Source organism: Enhydra lutris, unplaced genomic scaffold, assembly GCF_002288905.1.
Source record: "Enhydra lutris kenyoni isolate GAN:26980312 unplaced genomic scaffold, ASM228890v2 scaffoldscaffold5, whole genome shotgun sequence".
NCBI lineage: Eukaryota > Metazoa > Chordata > Mammalia > Carnivora > Mustelidae > Enhydra > Enhydra lutris.
Window position 1 is genome coordinate 48,457,885 of NW_019154089.1, and position 24,239 is coordinate 48,482,123.

The 24,239-nt window shown below is 44.2% G+C and overlaps 1 protein-coding gene across 1 annotated transcript in view; it reads left to right on the forward strand.

The window, feature by feature from the left end:
• The first annotated feature begins 228 nt into the window (after positions 1–228).
• Positions 229–24,239, forward strand: part of LOC111140973 (LIF receptor alpha) — a 73,592-nt gene continuing 49,581 nt past the window's right edge. The window contains exons 1-2 of the mRNA XM_022493260.1: positions 229–281; positions 23,318–23,478. Coding sequence (XP_022348968.1) covers positions 23,337–23,478 — 142 coding nt within the window. The 5' untranslated portion in view covers positions 229–281; positions 23,318–23,336. The remainder of the gene's footprint in view (positions 282–23,317; positions 23,479–24,239) is intronic.

Below are 24,239 nucleotides of genomic sequence, written 5' to 3' on the forward strand. Positions count from 1 at the left end.
AGCGTTGGCTCCAGGAGGCTCTGGCGGCGGCGGCGACTCCCGGGGCTCGCGGAGGGCAGCGGGCGGCCCCAGGCCCGTGGCCGCCTGGAGCAGCCCGGCGCTGGGGCAGGGGAGGCGAGGCGGCGGCGGCGGCGGCGGCGGCGGGGGCGGGTTGTGCCCGGCCCCCCTCCTCCTCGCCTCCAGTCCCCGGGCGACTGCGGACTCCGGGCAGCCCCCGGGCGGCGGCCGAGGCGGCCGAGCGGACGGCGGGGGATGGCGAGATAGCGGCACGGCAGCGGCCCGTGAGTGCCGGAGGCGGGTGGGCGCGGCGCGGGGTGTGGGGAGCGGGAGCCAGGGAGCCCGGAGCCCGGTCCCGTGGGCGCGTCGCCGCGAGCGCCTGGCGGCTCGGGCGGGGTGGAGGGCAGCGCTCCGGTCGGCTCTGGTCTGGGGGCGTCCGCAAGGAGGGACGGGGGAGGGGGAGCGCTCCGGGTCGCACCGCTCTCCGCGCGCCCTTGGGCCACCTCGCGACCCGGAGGGCGCCTACTCCGCGGTCGCGAAGTTCTGCCCCACATAGGGCAGTAAGTTCTGAGACCATAGGCTACCTGGGGGACGGGGGGGGGGGGGGGACTTTAATATTTATTTAACTTTGGAGATGGAATCAACCGATTGATTTCGTGACCCCGTACTTCAGCTCTTCATGAAACCACTTCTTCCTCCCTTCCCTTATTTATACTGTATTTGATTTACCTGTATTTTTGTGTGTTTATATCCGAAGGCACTAGACTCAAAAAACCCAGAGTTAAAGCTTTAGTGAACAAAGTTGGGTTTCATGAAAGATGCGGCTTCTGATAACATTGTCTAAAAGGGGGGAGCTGGAATCTTGAATCCTTACCCCGACAGAAGACTGCATTTCTAGTGGTTGTGCATTTACGTCTAGGCTTGAGTAATGTGATTCTGGTCCCCATCTTCCGCTACCGAAGTATATATATAAGGTCTTTATTCTCAGTTGGGTATCTTAGTGTGCCTTTTTGTGGAGGGTGTTAATGCAGGCAATATTGATATAACGTGTACGATTACTGAGTAGCATTTGTATAGAAATTAATTTTTTGCATTTCTTTTTATGTGTTCTTTTAACATAAATTTTTCAGCAGAAGGGTTTCAGTTTAAGGTTTGTCTTCTGACATGTTCATTTTCAGTTTCAGATTTGTCTTTCATTAAAAGTTTTGCTTGGAGTAAAATTAATGTGATATAGTACTATCATTTAGTCAGGGGTCCACAAATGAATCCTAACTTGAGTTTTAAGCAAATTTCCATCCCTTACAAATGAAAAATTAAAGCGTTTGTGTAGTGCAAATGATGCTTGCCCCTCCCCTTAAAATTATTATTTTGCCACAGATGTGAAATCCTCTTTCACTAATATCAGAGGGTTCCTTGTCTAAGCCTGGCAGAAGAAGGGAATAAGTATAGCGTGTTTTCAGAAACTCCAGACTCTCCTCTCGTTTTTTACATTGACTTTCTGTTTTATCATTAGGTGGAAACTGTTAATTTGGAGGCTTCATTAGGTAGTAACAAGCTCAATTTAAATACGAGGTATGCTTTTAAGGTGAACTTAGCTCTTTCCCTTCCAAGAATTGAATTGAGGCTTATTTGCTTTGTAATAGGTGAGATCACAAGCTAGCCTCTCTAATTAGTGGAGACTTGGATTCTCTTCTGGGAATTAACGATCAGGAACTCTGCTGTCAAGTGAAACTTCTGTGATTTTTGAAAGCCTGTACTTTTGATGATCATTCCTGAATAATACGTTGGCAAGAGTATAAATTATTCTGATATTAAAATTTATTGGATTAATTTGTGCGACAGGCACTCTGTGCCCGCTGTAGGAGATTGAATAGACATAAAAAGGTCTGGAGCACAAACTGTGCATCTCTGTCCCCTCTCTGAAACATAGCACCCTGTTCTCCCCAGGAACCAGGGTTACTAGTTCCTTGTGTATATCTTTCCAGATATAGCTTATGCTAGTATAAACATTTTGTATGTGTTCTTTTTATTTGTCTTTCCACAAACGAGGACACATTGTATAAGCTGTTCTGCACCAGCTCCAAGCCCTTACCTTAGAGTACTGAATCTTGGCAGTCCCTCTATCAGTACTTAAGAGCTGTCTCATTCTGTAAGAGCTGCTGAGAGTACTCCAGTAGGGGTGAACAATTATTTATTTAACCTCCATTTTATTGAGATATGTGTAGATTGTTTCTAATACCTTGTTGTAAAATTTTTGTAAAACAGTCGTTTTTAAGGTTTGTAAGTGGATTTTAATTATTCCCAAAGGCCCAGAGGAGCAGTAATTGACTTCTTTGCCTCACATTCCAGGAAACAAATGCCCCTACTCTCCAGTATACACCTCTTGCTTTTGTGTAATTTCATAATGATCCATTAGGATCTTTGGCGTCTTTGTGGGGAAGCCTGATCCATGATGGCCAGGAACTAAAGTCATGCACCTTGATTTAACACCCTGCCTCTTTGTTCTGAGTAAAAAAGAACATACATAAACTCTAAAGAAGAATCTGTAAGAAAAATTTACAAGAGATTAAATATTTCTGAACCTGGGGAAAAGACTGTGCCTTTGATTAAATTGAAGATGAAGGCAGTTTTGGTTCCATAGGGCTTGTTTACCATTAGGCACTAAAATGCCTGCCTTCTGTAGATTATCACTAATATCTGCTATTTAATGTTGTTACAGTCTGGGAGAAGGGTATGAGTAACGAGGGGGGGCCATGCTTTCAGAAAATATTTGGCTCATTTAAATTAAAAATGAACATTTCAGAGTGCTTTAAACACCCCCACCTTCAGGAGCGTGGGCAGGGGCTGATTGCTCCCCAACCTTCCTCACCCCCAGGAACAGCCTCAGTCAGGATGGGCTATGAACATTTGCTGACTTAATAGAATAAGTTGTACTGCTAATCCTAGAGATTGTGCCTAATACAGCATAAAAGTTGAGTATTAGCCAGTGTTGACCTGTAAATGTTCGTTATATTTATTTTTTAGTGTTTTAAGACTCCTGTAAGCTATAGTTTTTTCCAACTGATCAACTCTTTTAGCATTTAAGGTGTTGTCCCTTTATTATGTGGCACCTACCATTGTACTACAAAACTGCTAATATTGCCTATATTCGTTCTTCTTAAGTAAGTATATATTGAGCATCTGTTACATTGCAGACAGCTTGATGGGGACTGCAGGTATTGCGGTGCACAGGGTAGACAGACCCCGCTGTAAATGACTTCACATCTTACTGGGGGAGATGAACAAAAAGCAGAGAAGCAATAAGGGAGGTAATACCAAATAGTGCTATGTACTGGAGAATAATAAGAGTTGCTGTAGTGAAGAGGGGCAGGATGGGGGCTGTTGTTTTAGATTGAGCAGCCCTGGAACACTCTCTCTTAGGTGGAGAGATTTGAGCAGAGTTGAATGAGGGAAGACATCTGTGTTTAGAGGTCTGAAGGAAGAGTGGCTCAGGCAGAGGGAACAGTAAGTGCAAAGGCCCTGCGGGGCGGGGGGGGGGGGTCTGAGCCCCTCTCTTGGGAGGTACTGGGGCTGTCTTTGTGGCTGGGGTTTATGATGGAAAGGGGATGGGGAGAGTGGCAGGCCGGAGCCCGCAGGCACTGCATTTGGTGCACTGGGTGTTCACGTGTGTGTGAAGGAATGTTCGCTGACATGGAATAGGCCGTGGATGGTGGTGGTCCTCCACCTGCCAGATGCTCCAGGAGAGTGGGTGGGGTTTGATCACTCCCCATTCTTTCTCACCACCAGGAATAGCTGCGGTCAGGATGGGCTGGGAATATCTGTTGAATTAATGAATAATCAGAGTTTCAAAAAAAAAAAATCTTGCCTGGTTTTGGTCAAACTGCTTAGATTCAGGAGTCTCATTTGAGCTTTCCATTTTGGCTCTGGCTCTTGATGTTACCAAATCAGTTACACACCTCATCCTCTCAAAGTTAGTTGTTTTTTTTTTTTGGTTTTTTGTTGTTGTTGTTTTTACATTGGTTGCATTTGACTGCTTTTCCGTGAAATTAAAACATGAAGCCTTAAAAACCTACCTAATTTTCCAGGACATTATAGTGATTTCTGAGTGATGTAGTCAGAAGTTTCATCTTTGATTTCAGTAGATTTTGTTAGCTGCTTTAGTATAAAATTTTCAAAGATGCCCTCCCCCTTTTTTTGTGTACTGAATGCATTAATTCCTTTGGGCAGATGTCAGACTAACGAGCAAATAAAATATATGTACTCTGTGCAGGTACTTTTATTCTCACAGGAAGAATGTGTTCATGTTCTATTTTAGGGACTATCAGGAACCGTGGTATTTCCTCTTCCCAACTTCTAATCTGTTTGTCATTCTAAATACATGTTCCTTTATATTAATTGAAAGCGTGGGAAATGAGTTTTGAGCCAAGTAATTGTTATACATGTCTAATAAGAATCTGTTATCTTTCTCTTGACCGTGACTTTTTGGCTTCTGTCTGCCATTAGGAGTTTTGTCATCTTGCGGAATGAGGGTTCTGAATTGTTTAATTTTCTGTTCTAATTGGTTGATGCCAGAACCAATAAGTTGTGTCTAGGTTTATCTTTCCAACTTTTTCTCATAAGCTCTGCACAAACACTATGTAAAGGATGGCTTCCGCGACTCCTCTAAGGCTCAAGGAGAGTCAGCTTTGTCCTTTGTCACTGTCCCTGCAGTAAAAAGCTCTTTATGTAGCCGAAGCATGTACACATCTGTTTTATATGTAACTGGTTGTGGTGACTTAGCGGCTTAGATGGTTGAATTAAAGTACTTCTACTACTTTCCTTCTATTTCCTCTGTGAACTATAGAGATGCAGGAATTGCAAATTTGTCTTACATCATCTAAAATTACAGCACATAAACCCTCTCACCAATCGTTGCTGCTCATGTCCCTCACTTGGGCAAAGGTGTTTATCAGATACCGTTTTATGGTTTTATGTTGAAAGTTGAGAAAAAAATTCTGGTGGGTGAATTTTTCATGGAATTTTGCACTGAGGTGAGAAAAATCTTGGCTTTTACAACCGTTCTCCTGGTTTGTACGCCAGGTGCAGAAGAATCTTGGAATCCTCCTCTGTGCCTGTAATTGAGATTCTCTCTGGATTATTAAGTGACAGTATCTGGACAGACCACAAGGAGGCGATATCACTTCCTGAAAGTGTGCGTGTGGCACTTCCCTAAAGGGGGGATTTGGAGGCTGAGGCCCCTTGCGGTGCATTTCCTCTGACTGCTGTGCGAAGCAGCCCGCAGGGAGACCCTGGATCTGAGGACACTTTGAAATGGTGGTGGCAGGAACATCTGGTGGAAAATAACAAGTGGTGGCAGAAGAAGTGCTTCCCATTTCTAATATTAGAAATGCTAACGGGGCCATGAGCTGTAGACGTTCTGCAGACAGAATCCTGTGCGTCCGCTGAGTCGAGGGTGGGTGTAAGCTGCAGAGGAGTGAGCATCCACCAGTGCTGCAGACCCTGAGGGCACCAGGGCGCCTCCTGAAAGCTGCGGTGCCAGCCATCCCTGGCCGCAAGCTAGGAGGCTTGCTGAGGTACCAGTGAGGTCCTGTTTCACATCTCATTCTCCGTATTTATAGTGCAGTACAGAAGGGAAGGAGGCAAGGGCATTTCAGAAACCTCTTCAAAGAAACCATTAAAGTTGGGAGCTTACATCTTCATTTAATTGGAACCTGTCCTGTGTTGATTTCTTGAAGACACCTGGGTCCACCAGAGTTTTACTGTAGATGTAAAATTATCTTTTTTGGAAATCTACGTTCAGATTTTGTCGAACTATATAGAGCTTAAAATGCAAAGCTCTTATCAGTAATAAGAACTTAAACATTCAAATGAAACCAAAGTCTGGAATTTTGAGAGCCAGAAGTCTTGGGTCATCTGGTCAACGTCTTAGTTCACTGATGAAGAAACCGAGACCCAGAGAGGTTACAGTTTGCCCAAGAATCCAGTGGTTCCAGACTGGCATTGTAACCATGATTTGCTGATTCTTCCCTGAAGGGTCCTGAGCACATCTCCCCCCACCCCCTCCCCGCTGCCGGAATAGCAGCTCATTGAATGCAGGGACTTTGTGGGGTCCATCATTATGTCCTCAATAGAGAACATTGTCCAGCCCATAGTAGGTGTTAGGATATTTGTTGATAAATGAATATCTACAGGATTTTAACAACTTCAGATTGCCGTATTGACTATAAGATAGTACAGTATTTATAAAATTTGAAAGAATGTACAATTTCATGAGTTTCTTGTTTAAAAAATATGGCATATTGCTATTAAACCCTTCAATATTAAGCTTAATATTAGCCAGATAGGCAAGTGAAGATGTGGGGTTTTACTTAGTAGCTTGGTACCTTACTGACCCTGATTTCACTAAATTTTCAAATTGTCCTTTTGTAAGCTCAGTCGGCTGGGATTTGATGTCATTAACATCTTATATATCCTATTTGAAAACACATGTATTTTAAAATACAGCATTTGTTGTCTGAATTGTTTGCCGTTTTTCTAGATATGTTTTACTAATAGTTCCACTATTTTTAAGACTTGAGGCTATATAGGGATTTGATTGTTTAAAAACCAGTCTAGCCAACTGGTGGGTTTGGGGAATTGTCACTTTCAAATGCTGCTGGTGGGTGTTTCAGTTGTCATAACTTTCCAGGAGGGCAATTTTGCATTACTCATGGAAAGCCTCAAAAATGTGCAGTGTCCCTTAGTCAGGCATTTCCATCACGAGCAATTTAAACTAAGGAAAAAGAAATAAGCATGTGTACAGAGACCAATCTATAGCAGTGGTTCTTACCTACACAGTGTTTACAGATACCGTATTCCCATTCCCATCGGTAGCTTTCTCCCCAGCAGTGACTCTTGGTGGGAAGTCTGCTTGGTGGAGTGTCTCAAAATTGGGAAGGGGGTGCTCTCTGAAGTTTGGGGAAAACACATCTCCAGATTCTGGTGACTTCCTGGCAAAGTACACAGAGAAAAACCCCTCTAATTTGCAAAAATGGTTTTGTAGTTTTGTTTATGATAGTTGTAAATTAGAAACAATTTAAGTGCTCAATAATAGGGAGATTAGCTACAAATATTGCGGTATGTACATGTAACAGAGAACCCTTTATTTATTAACAGTGAGGTAGGGGAGTAATTTACTGATGAGAAAGAAAGAATTTGCAAACTGAAAAAGCAGATTGCAAAATGGCATGTAAATTGACCTAAGTTTTTTGGCTATTTGTTTTGGAGGGTAAATAGAGAATGAGCATGTGTGTGTCTGTCTGTCTGTGTATACAATTTGGTAAAATGCCAGGAAAATTATATACCAAATGTTCGATGAGATTATCTTTGTGTGTTGAAATTGCAGGTGACTATTATTTTTTATTACAGTATTCCTGATTTCTTTTATATAAAGCATGTTACATAGTTAAGAGAACGGGATTAGATGCTGTTTCCCATTTACGGGTTGTGAACTTGAGCAAGTTGTGTCTTGTGTCTCTGTGCCTGTCTGTAAAATGGGAACAATACTTTCCAGCTCAGGTATGTGCAGGTTGTGTTTGATAAATGTTACCTTGGCCTCACTAATCTGATTAGTGATTAAGGCCAATATTATGTTCCTATTAATACAGAATTTCTAAGCAGAATAACTTGTTTTACAGGTTATGTCAGACTCTTGTGAAAAGCATTTTGGGACATTCTGACAAAATATTTCATTGCTTTTGGTCACTGGGAAATAATTTTGCTGAATTTTTATTTACTTTAAAACCGAAATGCTTTCCATTGCCAAGAAATTTATTTTGAATTGAAAGCTTTTTTTTTTTTTTTACCCCCCTTCTGTTTCTGTCTTTAGTAGTCTTGTATGGTAAGTTCTTGAAGGTGAAGATCGGATCTTTTCCTTTTGTAGAGTTGGAATGAAATGTGATTGACTCATTCAGTAACTGTTAGGGGCCTTTTTTTTCCCCCCCCCCCAGGCAGTGGGCAGGCTCAGCTACAGAGCAGAGGCCAGGACAGGCATGTCCCCTTCATTTGCAGGACATGGAAAGTGTGCAGTATGGTGGCAGGGCCTGGCCAGGAGGTGCGCTCACACGCACTCAGTAAATGGTATTGCCACAACTGACAGGCAGGCTTTATTTCCTCTCCGGCAGTTCTGAAAGAAACTTTGTTGTGATGTTTCTTTTCAGTGAACACAAACATTGCCTCCTGCTTACTCCACAAATGACATGAGGAGCAGAGAAGGTTATTTCCTTCAGTGAGGATTTACTGATTTACATTATACACATGTGAGAATATCCTAGGCTGATAGTCTTAAAATTGCGACCATGTTTCTTCTGTGAAGGACATGCCTTTTTGATGTTATCTTTTATAAAATTATTGAGATGGGTTCCTACTAATAAATTCAGGACGAATGGAATTCATGGGTATCCCATTAGAGAAATTCTAGCCTGTGATCTTACGGAGGATGAGGGCAATAAAGCATGCAGCTTAAAATACACCAAACAGCATTAATTTTGGAATTTCCTAATGCGAGGACAGTTCTGAAGTTGGCAATGGTTGACAAATTCTGACCTAAAGTAGCTGCAGCAGTCACGGAGGAAGCCTCAGAACTTTCATGACAAGCGGTGACCTTGCATTTCATGTTTTCCCCCATCTGGCCCTAATAAAAGAAGATGGTTTCACTAGTCTTTTTTCCTCGTGCCTCTAAAATGCATGGAAGGTTAAGTCATGTCACAGGTCAGAGGCACCAGCAGAACCAACATTTTATTTGTCACTTATGTTTTTTCTGCCCGCTCTCTTGCTTTCCATGGTCTACCTCACTCCCTCCTTCCCGCCCCCACTAGAATCAGCAGTAGCTTTCCTTTTTTTTGTGGGGGGGGGGGGGGCGATCGCTTTCCAGAAAGAAGTGCTCTTTTCTCTCTCTCAGTGGGACGGACTGAGTATGTTTGGCAAGAAGAGAGCAGCCAAGCTGTGTTGACATGCAGACAGGAGGCTGTTGGGTAGACATTGCATTTAGCCCGTTTGCCTTTTCTCAAACGCCAGCTTCGATAAAAGTACAGATGTCTCTGTTTGGGAACTTTTCAGCTCACTGCCGCATAGTCAGGGCTGTGGTTGCTCTACTCAGACATTTCAAGGGCTGTATTGCTGGGATCAGAAGCTCAAATGCTTACAGGTGCAGTGAAGGTCAGGTGCCTGGCTGAGTGGGTCTGATCTGCCAGCTGTCTTTGTGCTTTTGGGAGAGACAATAAGAAATATCTTGTACTACGAGGTGGGCAACAGTGACAATCTAGATGGTAAATGGCAACTGAAATTTGTCTCTGTTCTGGAGACCAATAATAAAAGACACTGGGGGACGTTGGATGTGGGGCAGTGCGAGCTTAGTTTGGAAGGGTGGGTTGCTCTTTGTTAAATGGGCAAGGACAGATTCTGGGCAGAGCGCACATCATGTCCAGTGACACAGAGGACAGCCCAGTCTGGTATGTTTGGTGGGACCTGAGCACAGGGGCGATGTGGGCAGAGGTGGGAGTGGGAGGTTAGGTGGCATTAAACAGTGGAGAGCCTCGTGTCTCAGCTAAAGTTGGCCCCTTTTCCAGTGGGTCAGGAGAGTGATGGAAAATTTCAGGCACGTGAGACCAGCATTTCAGAAAGATGACTCCTGGTTGTGCTGTGGAGGGCTTGGGAATCCAGAGACCAGTGAGGAGCCCTGCAGTAGCCTAGGCTGAGGAGAAGAGGTCCCCAGCAGGCCCAGTCCCTCAAGTCTGTGTGGATTTTCCTTCTTAACACCAGCAGCACACAGAGTGGGGAAGACTGCAAGCTCCTCTCATACCCAGTCTGCCCTGCCCTTTCTTGAAGCTTCTGATTAGACTCAGCAGAAGCATTCCCATGTCCTCAGAGCTCCCAAACACAGATCTGCTGGTGCCCTACCCTTAGGTTGCTAAGTGTTCAAGGGGTCCCTGAGCGTGGGTGGTATTATAAAATAGGGAGCAGTTGAAGTCTGGAAGATGTTGGCCACAGGTTACAAACTTTGAGTTACAAGATGCGGGAGTTCTGGGGGGTCTCATGGACAGCATGGTGCCTGTAGTTAAGTTTGTAGTGTATGCTTGAAAATTTCTAGAGACCAGATCTTAGGCATGTTTACCCCCTCCACACACAAAAAACTGTGAGGTGATAGATGTGTCTGTTAACCTGATCGTGTTGTCATTTCATTGTGTATATCATCACGTGAGCAGGTTGTACACGTGAGATGTATCCTGTTCGGTCACTTGTCCCTCAGTGAAGCTGAGAAGACAGTTGGGAGCAGGCACACCCACGGAGAGATGGGATAAGACTATGTGGAGTGAGATTTATGTTGAAGCAAGAACTTTATAAACGATTTGGGCAGTAGGAAAGACAATAACCGCTTATGTTTGGAATGAAGAATACCTTCCTATTGGATTACCTACCTGCTGATTTTTCAGACTGGAAGTGAATCCTCCCATTTTGCTGCCACTGGAGGACAGGGTATTAGGCATTGTGGTAAAATGAGACACAAGAGCTGTCCTTGTTGTCCTGGTTTCGGCAGTTACATTCCATTGTTGGCCCATTCTCCTTGATCCGTCTTCTGTGTTTTTCCCACGTGTTACTGCTAAATCATGTCTCTCCCAGCCTATATTTGTTCATTTTCTGCATGGGATGCCATTGTCCGCATCTGCATCATTTGATTTCGGACCCTGAAATGAGCGCTGCTAAATTATCTTTTGGACTAGTTGACTGGATTAGTTTATTAGGATCCTCATTATAAAATGCAACATACTTGCTGTTTTGCCCATTTTTTTCATCCACAGATTTGATGAATGTGATTCCTGTGTCAGCATCCAGTTCATTATTGAAAAGGTCAAGAAAAGCCAAACTGTCATGTCTGTTAGTAATCTTTGTCCAGCATCCAGTAATTAGCCCCCCTTGAGTAAGGTTGAGCATGTGGTAGTGAAAACACCCCCTTTACTCTTTCGTATACAACCTGTATCTCTCGCTCATAAGGACCCTTCAAGCATTTAGAAGAGATACTCTTCAAATGCCTCCTGTTTCTGGCGCTTGCTTTCCCATGTGGGCAGCCTCATCAGGTGAGGGGGTGTGGTGGGGCTGAAGTACATTGGCCTAGGGTCCCTTTTCTGACATGTTCTGTATTTCTTACCCGGGATCAGTGTCAAGCGCACATGGCTCTCGTCTGTAGAATCTGCTTTCTTGATTGTATGGCCCACAGAACATCCCTTTCCAAAACAGTTTGGCCAGAAATCAATTCTGTTGCATTTTTCATTCTCTGTTCCACTCTGTTAGAAGTTTCAAGTGAGTATAAGGTGAAGTCCTAGGCTCGCAAAAGCTTTGAAGATGCTGCTGATGGTGGTCAAAAGCTAAAGATTTCTCTTTTCGTTCTTTTTTTCCTTTTTTTCTTTTGAGAAGCATTTGCATTTTAAGGTGATGTTTAGCACTTGGAGATCTGGAATTAAATAATACCCTAAAGAACAGAAAAGCACCATTTGAATTCTTTGGGAGAGGAGAGCTTTGAGAGTCCAGCCCCAAAGAATGTTAAGAAAACATTCAGGCGCATTTTCGTCAATATCTGTACACTGAAATACAAATCTTGAAACAGTTTATATTTTAAGATTATTTCAACAGCAAGTCAAGAATTTTTAATGCCAATACATTTTGAAAACAGGTTGTTAACTGGTGCCCTACGAACTGTACTTGGCCTACAGATGTGTTTTCTTTGGCCCACATAGTGTTTCATAAAGAAGTAGTTGCCAGCATTTAAACATAAGGAGATTTCACATTACAAAACCAAACCAAACCAAACCTGCATCCCTGTCCCTTTTTGAAAACCTTGAAGGTCTTGACTGCACTGGACCCATGTTCCTACATGGCAGTTGTCTAGAATAAAGCCGCATCTGGGAGCTACTTGCCGTACCTGTGCGCTCCGTGTTCGTCCCTGTGGCCAGCCTCACTCACTCCATCGGGCTGGTCCTCCTGAGTAGGTTTGAGTTTGCACCTGTCTGCTGAGTTAAAGAGCTAACCAGTTAGGAGCGTACTTCAGAGTTGGGAGGAGAATAGGAAGGTGGTAGCCATTTGCTCTTTTGTTCCCTGAACGTAGGCTGTTTGACCTTGGACATGATGTGATGACTGGCAGTGCTTGGGAGAGCGGGTGGAATTTCCCCTCCCAGGAGCAGTGGGCAGCTGGGCAGCGTGGAGGAGAGCAGCGTCCCTCCTGGCATTCCAGATCTGCCAGTTCAAGGTGACAAGCAAGGTGTCCTAAGACTAAAACAGCTCTGCATTTCTTAGCATGTGTAAAGTAGGGAAGGTAGGCCCTGGGTCATCATTGTGTGATTTCAGAGAGGTGAGGAGAGTTGTTCAAGGTCACATACCTGCCACCTGGGCAGTGGTGGACTAGGGACTGGAGCCCAGGACTCACGACTCCGGTTCAGTGAGTTTTCCACGCCACGTTTTTCATTTTTGTGTCACGGTGCAGAGATGAAGTTGGTAATCAGGCCTGGATTCAGATCCAAGTTCTGCCCCTGAATAGCTGTGTGACCTCAGGCAAGTGTCAAAAACCTCTCTGTGCCTCATTTTCCTTGTTAAAAAGAAGGGGAGAATAATGATACTGACCTCATCAGATGGTTATGGGGCTTAAATCTGATAATTGCATTTAAGTAACTTAAAACAGTGACTACCTGTAGTAAATATTGCATTAACAATGCATGATGTCTGAAAAATAATATTTGTAAGTCTGTATTATCACAGAGGACTTAGCTAAAACCAGCATTTCAACCACACAAAACTATTACATAGTATTTGTTTCCCTTTTAGAATTTAGAAAGGACTTTAAAGATCATTTTACTCTGTGTATATTTTTTAAAGCCTCCAACAATGTGACCCAATTTTATTTTTTTATTCATAAAGTTTTCTGTAGCAGACAGGTGCATTCAAAAGCCTCCTGTTCAACTTTCTCTTCAGAATGTAAAGAAACAATTGGATGTCATCAAAATATTTTCAGTCCTCACCAAAGACACTGTGTGGATGGATTTGTTCAATTCACTAAATAGATCTGGAATATATAGTGCATATAAAAACCCTTTAGATGCAAGAGAGTTGTAAAGATAAGTTCTGCTCTTCAGCAGCTCATAATTAATGGGAAGAGAGGGTGGGAGGAAAGGAGAGAATAGTGTCCTTAGTACCTGGTGTGGGGTAAGAAATGCTTGAACTCAAAACCGAGCAAAGGGCAGCGGGAACACGAAGAGAATGCCAGGATCTGGGCAGGATGATCTGCGAGAGCCAGGAGGCAAAGATGCCAAACAGCTGAAGGGGAGGATTAGACTGTGGGGCTGAAGTTTGACTTGGACGTCGGACCTGTAGTCGGAGCTGCTGGTTGGACAGCCTCCTGACCGTTGGCCTGGAGCTTGAAGGGACAATGTGGGTCAGAGACGGAGAAGCTAATCAAAGCCAGGAGAGTCACTGTGGAAGCTGGAGGCCACCGGGTGGGTTAAGCCAGCATTCAAGTTCTTGGGCCACGATGCTGCTGAGGGCCTGCCAGAGCCAGGGGATGTGGAGAGAGGCATGAGGGACAGGGAGTGAGACAGGTCGCCTTTAGGAGGGAGAGCTGACCAGTCAGTGGAAGGGCTGGGGAAGAAGGAGGAGTTAGGATTACTCTCGCTGGGGTGACCCAGGAGAAGACTGGTGCCCTGAACCAGGACTGGGGCATAAGAGCAGGTAGGGAAGGGAAGGTGAGTGTAATTTGATACCTGTGGAGATTTTTGAGGGATCCAAGAGCTATCTAAGTAGATATGTAGCATCAAAAGATTCTGTCACTCTTGCAGGACCTCCTTTGAATTGGGGGCGTGTAGACAAGCAAGCAGTTGCCTAGTGGGCAGGGGGTTAATCTGTAAATGGGAAGAGGCCAGTCCTGGAAGTACAGATGTGGAGATCATGAGTTGTGAACAATGTAAGCCACAGAATCGATAATGCAATTCAGTGAAGAGCGAGCAGTAGGCTAATAAGGGAGTCCCCCAAGGAAGTGGAGGAGAAGCGCTCTCTTCAGGGCATCTCTAGTCAGCGGGGGAAGGAACGGATCATTTAATAGATGGTGTTAGGGTAAGTGTGACCTTTGGGGGCTGGGGGGAGCCTGGGTTCCTGACTCTTGTCCTACATCCAAATTAATTTCATATGGATTAAAGTTTCACATGTAAAAAGGCTTAAATAGACTGGAAAACTATATAGGTGACCATTTATACGGGTTTGGCATGAGAAAGAGTTCATGGTCAGAAACTATAAAGGACGAAATTGGGAAATCTGACTTAAAGTCAAACAGAAACCTCACTGAAAAGTAAGGAAACAAACTGGAAATATTTGCAACACTGGTACCAGTTCATATGCATGTTATGGTATGGTGTTAGGATTTGTTTCTTATCAAGCAGTGAAGAAAAGATTAATGTCTGATTAGAAAAAATGGGCAAAAGACAGAATAAGCATCTTACATATAAAGCATTGAGGATTGCCAATAGACCCATGAAAAGTACTTCTGACTCCATAGTCAAGGAAATGCCATTTAGGGCCTAAGAGTTGGAAGAGATTAAGGAAATAATAATAATAATCTTGCTGTTGGTGAGAGTGTGGGCAACCAGGTAGTGGGGAATAGAGCTGTTCCAGATCCTTTTTTGAAGTTTTGCTGCTCTGCTGCTTTTCTCCCAGCAAGTTAGAGATCCCTCTTGGCAGGAGGAGTGTCCTTCTGCTCCTTTCTTTGGCATAATAATAGGGTGTTTCACCTTGTGGGAGGAGGCAAGAGCAAGTTCATTTTTGTCGCTAGACATCATTAGCATTCATTGACGGCTCCTGCGGACCAGGCTGCTGACAGCCCCAAGGAGGGCAGAGGCGAGCGTGGAGACATCACTGGTCAGGGCGGTGTGGCAGAGCTGCGGGCGGATCCTGGAGCACCTGGAGAAGGCCATGGGGCCCATCCCACAGAGGCAGTGGTTTGAGGGGAGACCCTAAGGCCTGTGGGGAATGTGGGGAGCTGGAGGTAGTCAGCCCGCTGCACGGTGGAGCTGAGAAGACTGTTGAAGGGATTTGTCCTTGAGGCTGGCCAGGAACTTGATGTTGGAGCAGCGGGGAGTCTTCAAAGGATTCAAGCACCAGAGTGAGGTACTCAAATTCGTTCTGACTTGCTCAAGTTCATAGTGAGTGGGCTCTTCAGTGAACGGGGAAGTCTCCCTGGGGTGAAGATCACCAGAACTGAAGGAGAGGAACTAAGGATCCTGAAAAACAAAGTCATAGACCAAGAAATAACTGCGCTGTTTTTGGGGAAACACGATCCCCTGCAGAGTCTACAAAGATCTGTAACACAGCAGAAGGTCCTTGGTAGGATTATTTTCCCACCTGTGGATTCAGTTGACAGTAGGACTCCCACATTCGTGCTTCACAGGGCTCTTGGTGTCTCTTTGTTTTTGCGGTGCCCCCAGGTCAAGAGAAACGCCTCACAGTTCTTAGGAGGTACTAAATTCCAAACAACCTAGTATTTATGACCTGACACTGGAGTAGCAGTTTGGAAAAATAATGCATAACAGTTAAAAAGATAAATCCCATTTTTATTTTATTCTTTAAAAAGCCGCATGTGTGAACCTGTGGAGCACTGCGTAGCTTCTCTAACCTTGGGAACAGGTCGAACGCTGTCACCCTTGTTCCCGTTTCTACATGGATTTTTGAATGGATGGTACCTGTGTTTTATTGTAGTATCCAGTGACCCTGTCTTTGCAAAATACAAGATCATTGAGAGGAGGGTAGCATGGCCTGGTGTTGAAACTGAACTACCTTGAGCTGAAGGTTCTGACAGTGACGGACAGTGATGTTGCTATTTTCCTTTGACAACTTAAAAGTACATCGAGATACCCCAGTTCACTGGCCTCCGTGCCTCGCAGGCACCTCTGGGCACAGTTTGGGAACCACACCTTTGCCTTGGGTTCCAGCCTGGGCCGTGCTTGGCGCAGCCAGCAGCCCACTTTGGAGCAAGTCTGCCCAGTGCCAGGCACTGCGCTGGGTCTCTGGGCTCACGGTGAACCCAGAGGAGGCAGCATCCTCTTACCGGCTGTTGGAGGAATGACAGAATCAGGAAGTGCTGCTCTGGTGTGGGGGTCAGCAGGCTTTCTGGAAGGGGCCCGGTAGTACGCGAGTGTTTCAGACTCTGCCGGTCCTGCAAGTGTCTGTGGAAGCTGTGCTGTCTGAACACTCAACGTGGAAGCAGCCGGGCGGGGGCGGGGTGGTGGCACGCAGACACATGGGCATGGCTGGGTCCTGGGAAACCTTCATTGACAGGAGCAGGGCTGGCAGTGGGTCACATTGTGAAGGCCCTGAAGTAGGTCATTAACATGTTGTGGAAGCAGAAGAAGCAGCTGACCTGCTGGGGAACCCCAGAAGGATCTCAGAGGCCACCGTGGGCTCTTCCTATCACCAGGCAGGGTTTCCCGGGTGAGGAGAGGAGGGGGCAGAGAGCAGTCCAGAAAGGAATTCCAGGCAGAAGGAAAGTTTGTGCAAATGTAAGGAGTCATAAAGGGATGTGGCAGCTTGGGAGGGCTCGGGGCTATGGTTTTATGGATCATTTTTCTCGTTTTCTCATTTTTTTTTTTTTTTTTTTCTAGCTCACTTTTTTGGTGGAAATTGTATCTTTTGAGCTCTGGCATAGCTTTATAAAATGTGTTTTATCCTCTCAGTTAGTAGCTTGAGTATAGAATTCATGTATGAAAGTCATTTTACCGTGTGATGTTGGAGCTGCTCTCTTTAGCCTTCAGTTCTAGGAAGTCTGCTGTCCCCTCTCCAGTCCCCCACTGTGTTTGGGGAGCACACACCCTGTGTCTCCTCTCCCCGCCCCCGCAGCGTGAGAAGATAGCACTGGCACTGTCCCTGTGTCATGGAGGAGGGCTTGTCGGGCTCACAGCAGCAAGTCCCACGGTCCTGGACCAGAGTCCCGTGCTCTCATTTTGGAGTCCTTGTACAGCTGCCCTTCCTCTCCCTGACAGCTCTTCAGATTTCCTTTTATACCGTTATTCTCCACGGCGTCCTTCGGTATAACTGTAAATTCACTGTACTGTGTACTTGGTTGGCTCCTGGAGAACTCGATTTCTTGCAGCTGAGTATATATGTTGATAATTCTTTGTGTGTCTTTGTTATTGCACTGGTTTCTTAATCCCTTGAAAACACCGCTTCCTTCAAGCTTCTCTCTTCCTGAAAAAACCTTTACTGTCTCCCTACACAGTCTAGTCACAGTCTGCTTTCCCAAACTGGCCAGGTTTGTGTTTCTCATAGGTATGTCTCGCTCTGCTTAAATCCCGACACTTCACTTTACAATACAGTCGTGTCTCCCTGACTGCAGAGTGTGTGTTCCTGAAAAGCCTTCTTCAAAGGCCGTGCTCCAGGAACTGAAGATCTTGTGTGTGTGTGTGTGGGGGGGTATGTGAGGAATGCAGTTAGGAGAGTAGCTGCTGGTCCCGGTTTTTCAGCAGTGTTTTTGTCCCCTGATAGAAAAGAGTAAAGAAGGGCTACTAAGAGTATGAATGAACAATATGGATACTGTTTACTTTTACATTTCAGTCTCCCTCGCTAGGGGTAAACATACCAGCATCTCCTCTCCTGCAGGTTTGGTGATCTGCAGGGACATGTTTATCTTGCCTTGTAGTTCAGTGGCTTTTCTCCCTCCAGTGTGCAGTTCCTTTTGTGAAGCAGTGACAAGGGAAGTATCTCATTGGGATGGCAACAGGATAGACTCTTGAGGTAAAAGATGCTCTGGGTCCTCTTCATTTTCTGTTTTCCTGACCTCACAGGTGCTTCTCAGGCCTCTTCCCACTGACCTTGGTGTGGGAGAGTGCTGCCCCAGAATGCACTAGCTCTCCACCACATTTCTCCTTCCCCTCCCCACGTCCTTCCCCTCCCACCCCACCAAAAAGAAGAACACAGACTAAACAAAATATATCTGGACCACAGTTTCTGGTCCTCCTCTGCCTTTACTTTCCTCTTCCAGCTCTCTTTTCTAACTATCCCGGCCGGAAAAACCTCATGTAGGCTGGAACCAGAGTATTCAGGGCAGAAGAGAAAGCAAAGCACAGTGCATTTGTGACGTTCCGTTTTCACAAGAGGGGCCAGAAAGCTCTGCATGAGGGGTTGGCCTGTCACAACCTAAGACTGAGGTCAGGATACAACATAAACAAAATAAGCAAAGAACAATTTTTTTTTCTTTCCATTCCAACAGTTTTATAAATTGATTCTGCTTGATCAGTTTTCTTAAAAAGAAGGTTTGTTGACTTTTTTTTAATCCTTTACCATAATTATATTGCATAGGATACAGACCAGTGGCCCGTGGGTGGGATACAGTCAGAAGATCTATTTTGTTTGGCTTTTAGAATATTTAAAAACTACAAATTCGTTCCTTAAATAAAAATTTGAGGGTTTCATAGAAATTCCCAGGTTTCTACTTTAACTTGAAAAATCAGAAAAATCTGGCAAAACGAGGCCCACTGCTGCCCCCTCTAGGTGAGGCTGACGAGCGCCGGTTTGCATCACCTGTGGGCAGAGTTGGTCTCGTTCTGCCTTCCAGATACTTGGATTTGCCCTCTACAGCTGCAGCAAGTGACTATGATCCTAATTTCAGAAACTCTCTAAAAATGTGTGCTCCTCTAGGAATAAGGCGTCAGTGGGGAAAAGAGTAAATTCTGGCAATGTTTCTATTCGAAGGGAGCAGAGACAAGGTTCATTGGTCCTTTTTCCCTTAAAGTATTTTAGAACATTCTGTTCCTGTACTGTCCTGGCCTCAAGTGAGTCCACTCGAAATTTTTGCTTAGCAGAGAAGTCAGATCGATCGCAAGCATAATATTGTATGACTTAAGTGACACACTTACCATTTTCTACATAAATGTTAACGACAGAAGAGAGTTTTCTTTACATCCTGCCTGTGTTCAGTTAAGCAGATGTTGGTGACAGGAGCACTGGTCCTGCTGTCCCCGAGCACACCCCACACCCTGTCTGTCCCTCGCTGACCTTCTCAGTGGTGTCCTTGATTGGCACCCGCCGCTGGCTCTGACCTTGTGTCAGTCTGTCTGCTTGCTCCTCGCCTGTCAGCGGAGTGCAGTATTAACACCTTAACTCTGCGAAGTTTCTCCTGTGGACCCTGAGCAGAAGTGGCCTCTGCCCTCACTCCTGAGCCTGAGGGCGGGAGGGATTGAGGGATTTGCCTCAGTCACGCTGCTCTGTAGCCCTGGAGCCAGGATGAGAGTCCGTGTCCCCAGGACCTGGTCCAGAGCTCCACGGCCTCCGGACCTGCCCTGCCACTTCATGTGGGACACATCTCTTTCCTGGAACAAGTGCAAACCTGTAGTGAGGGGCTGGTTTCATTTCAGGAGGATGTTCAGCCAGTGAATATGGTTTGTGATGGTTTCTATTCCGGTTTGGTCATGATTGGGGCTCCTTTATTCATTTATTCCTGCACATGCCACGGAATTCTATAACTTTCGCAACTGGCATTGTGAATACATTTTCATTCTACTGTGTAAGCTCAATGACATTGGGAATGACTAGGGAGTCATTCGGCCAGCAAATAGTTGAACGCTTTTGGAAATACGTGCCTGTTTGGGTTATAGTTCTGTCAGCTACTCGAGATTTCTCTCCTGAGTTTTTTTTTTTTTTTTTTTTAAATATTGTATTTATTTATCTGACAGAGAGACACAGCGAGAGAGGGAACACAAGCAGGGGGAGTGAGAGAGGGAGAAGCAGGCTTCCCACCAAGCCGGGAGCCTGATGCGGGGCTCGATCCCAGAATCCCGGATCGTGACCTGAGCCGAAGGCAGACGCTTAACGACTGAGCCACCCAGGTGCCCCCTCTCCTGAGTTTTTGACCGTACTCAGCAATAGCCAAGAGGAGGTCTTGCCGTCTGCTTTTGCTAAGAAAAGTGTTTTCTGAATTATCCTTGTGGGCTCCAGTTGTTAAGATGTTGGATCTTTTTTCCAATATTAAGTCCCTGTTCTTAACATCTCTTCCACATGTTCTGTTTTTGTCTCTTTTTTCCCCCTGAAAGATAGCTCAATGTTTTATCTGTCTTTAAAAAATTTTTAATACTGGCCAATACATTTAACTTGTAAGAGTTATTTTTATTTCTCATTATTCCTTTTTTGTTGAATCCTCTTTTAGTTGTTTTTTTTTTTTTTTGTTTTGTTTTGTTTTGTTTTTTAAAAAAACAGGTCAGTTTTATAAGTGTCATCCAGACATCTTTATTGAGTATTTTGGAGACTGAGTTTTTAATGTCTGTATATAACTTATATATTTTAAGAATATATTATGTATCCTAAATATCTAATCACAATTGTAATCTTAAATGTTATAAATATGAAATTGTACTTAACAAAACATGTTTATGTTTTGTATAAAAAAATTTTATTTATTTATTTGAAAGAGAGAGTGTAAGCAGGGGGAGTGGCAGAAGGAGAGGTGGAAGAAGTAGGCTCTCCTGCTGAGCAGGGAGCCTGACTCAAGAGCTCTCCATCCAGGGACACTGGGATTATGACCTAAGCCCAAGGCAGACACTCAGCCAGCTGAGCTAGCTACCCAGGCGTCCTCATCCTCTTCTAGTTTTTATGGCTATGCTGTGTTCACTTTGAGAGTCTTTTCGGAGGTGGTTTTCCTGTTTTTTTAGTTTTCCTCTTTTCTACATTATCCCTATTCTCTCTGGGAGTAATTTTTATTTTCCTTCTAGGGATCCTGTTTGTTCTGAATTTGTTTTTATTGTTTTAAGCTTGGCTTGTCTGTTTTATGATCCTTTGTTGTCTGTTCCAGCATAAAAACAAGGCCCTGCTAAGTCTGACACGGAGTTCTCAGTGCATTGGGAGGACTTGTCAGCTGGTGGCCTCGTTCAGCGAGAGTGGGGGCATCATTGCTCTGAGGAATCCCTCAGTGTCAGATGTGGAAGCCTTTCCTCTTGGACATCCGTGTCTTTGTTAGCTGCTCTCAAATCCTGGGCAGTTCTTTCACATTCTATAGAGGATGTCTCCATTTCAGGAGTAGGAACATGTCAAGGTTGAGGTCCTTAAACAGATCTCTGATATAAACAGACGGTCTGTAAACAGCCTTTGAGCAGTAAATCACTGCCGCCGCCTCTGTGTACCTAGAGAGCATTTATATGGCACCACCCGCCATCCGTTGGTGTGTTTCCACCAAATCCATAGCCATCTTTGCTTCCTCTCCTCTCCCTAAATCTCCCACAACACACTAAATACACTTACACCACCTAGTACATGTGCGGCACTCTGCTAAGTGCCTTACACATTTACTCTTTTAATGTTTACAACAAACTTACGGAAAATACAGTTCTTATCCCCACTTCACCCATGAAGACATTGAGACACAGGGAAGTTAAGGCCATATAATTAGCAGAGCTAGGATTCAGCCCCAGTCCATTTTTTTGTTTTGTTTAGATTTTTATTTAAATTCAAGTTCGTTAACATATATTGCATTATTGGTTTCAGGGGTAGAATTTAGTGATGGAACTGTTGCATGTACACCCAGTGCTCATTGTAACAAGTGCCCTCCCCAATGCTCATCACCCATTTAGCCCAGCCCTCCCACCTTTTTAGCAACCCTCAGTTTTTTCCTTATAGTTAAGTCTCCTATGGTTTGCCTCCCTCTCTGTTTTTATCTTACTTTATTTTTCTTTTCCTTACTCTGTGCTAATGTGTCTTATTTCTTAAATTCCACACAGTGAGTGAAGCCATATGGTATTTGTCTTTCTCTGCCTGACTTATTTTGCTTAGCATTATACCCTCTAGTTCAGGGGTTGTTGGCAGGAATGCAAACTGGTATAGTCACTCTGGAAAACAGCATGGAGGTTCCTCAGAAAGTTAAAAATAGAGTTACCCTATGACACAGCAATTGTACTACTAGGTATTTATCCAAATGATACAAAAATAGTAATTTGAAGGGGCACATGCTACCCCAGTGTTTACAGCAGCAATGTCCACAGTAGTCAAAAACATGTATAGAGGTCAGATGTCCAGTCCATGTTCTTAAATCACCACACTATCCTGCCTCTAGCACAGTGGGAAGACCCTCCCATCTCTAGAACAGATGCTGAATCTGACTGTCTCTTCCATGTCTGCTCTTAGAACCCTAGTCCTCATCACTGGTGGTCTCACCTGGCTCTGGTTTCCCTACCTCTATTCTTCCCCTGGAGTCCACCTCCATGTAGCAGCTAGAGAAATCTTCCCAAAGTGCAGATCAGATCATGGATTTCCCCTTGATGACAACAACAGTGGAGGGGCCCCTGGGTGGCTCATTCGTTAAGCGTCTGCCTTCAGCTCAGGGCATGATCCCAGGGTGCTGGGATTGAGCCCCGCATAAGCCTCCCTGCTTAGCAGGAGCCTGCTTCTCCCTCTTCTGCTCCCTCTCCTTGTATTCCCTCTCTCACTGTCTCTGTCTGTCAAATAAATAAATAAAATCTTAAAAAAAAAAAATCTTAAATTTCTTAGTTGTTTATGTATATGTATTTCCCAGCTAGATTCCAGGCTCCCTGAGGGCTGGGACTTTGGTTCAGTGTGAACCTCCAGTGAGGTTCACACTTGGTAGTCTGTCTCTGGTCATTTGCTGACAAGTGTCCTTCGAGCTCTTAGGCTGAACAGCTCCTGCCTACATGGCATCCCTTCCCCCATGGCACACTGGCTTCAGTCCCTGCTCGTCTGTAGGAGTGGACATCTCTTGTCTACCAGTGGTCCCTTTCCCATTATAGTTGTAATATTTGTTACATCCTAGTCATTTGTGTGTATTGGGCACTGTTTTGGCCACATCTGTGAACTCCCTATACTGTTATTTAACCTGATTTTTTCTTATATGCAATAGAAACTTCACATCATAGTGTAAATGGAAAGAAAGGTACTACTTGTCATAAGTGACTATATTAATTGAACTTAAAAATGTCATTCCATAGATAATTGAAAATCGTCAAAACTTCAGTTTCATGTACTGCTTTTCTACAGTGTAGTAGTAGTATTGGAATGGAGAGTTGAGAAATACATTGTTTGGTTATAATTTTGAACTTGAGGCCTGCCATTTGAAAACTGACGCTGTGATGGATCACAGAAGCTACAGCTGTGTTCGATTATTGACATCTCTCAAAGCCAAGGCAGCTTGAGTCTAGTTAGTCTGCAAAGTTACTAACGTACAGTACATGTCAGTATCCGTCAGTATCCACTGTCTGTGGTGCTGTGCGCAGCCCAAGAGGTGTGTCTGCAGCATTTTGAAATTCTTCTCCTCGTCCAGGACTGACTGCTTTGCACAGATGATGAACCTTTCCTCACATTTAAGAAGACCCTCCTGGATGATGGATAGTAAAAGAATGGGGATGACATCACATTTCCAGTGGCTCTTATTAACATTTACTCTCCTATATTTAATGAACCAAGTAAATAGCCAGAAAAAAGGTAAGTGCATCTGAGTCTTAGAGAATGAACTGATTGCAATGCCATTGCTATTTTTTGCCATTATTATTTTGATTATGAGGTGATCTTGTGTCTTTATTGACCCCTTCAGGTTTTCTGTGGTTAAAATCCATTTCTCTATCGTCATTTTTTTCCCTATGTATTCCTATTCCTTCTCTCTTAAAAAGAGGCTTGTAAAGACAGACCTAAATAGTCTTTCCCCAGAAAAAAAAAATTAAGGTATAATTTACATACAGTACAGTTCACCCTTTTGGGATAAAATTCTGCGAGTTTTGACAAATGTGTAGTCATGTGACCACCAGCACTAAATAACAGAACACTCCCCATTCCAGAAAATTCCCCATGCTCCTCTGTACTCAGCTCTTTTCTCCTCCCTGCCTCCAGCCAGCACTGACCTGCTGTCTATAATTTTGCTTTTCTGAATGTCATATAAATGAAATCTAAATCTCTTTAATAATACGTTGTATTCATCTTCCTTAAATATATTAAGAATGTTTGTGTAGATGTTATTCCCTAGCTCATTCCTATAAAGAACGTTATCATCCTTCTGCCCCTGTATTTAGTTTTTGTATTATTTCCATAATTAAACAGATAGCCTCTTTTCCCCCGAGATCACTGTTAAATAACTTAAGTATCGTTATGATGATTTTTAATGTGAGTGCTTCTAATGTTTTTGTTTTTGTTTTCTGTCACATATAAGTACCTTTATAATTTATTGCTACCATAAATGTCATGTCAGTCGT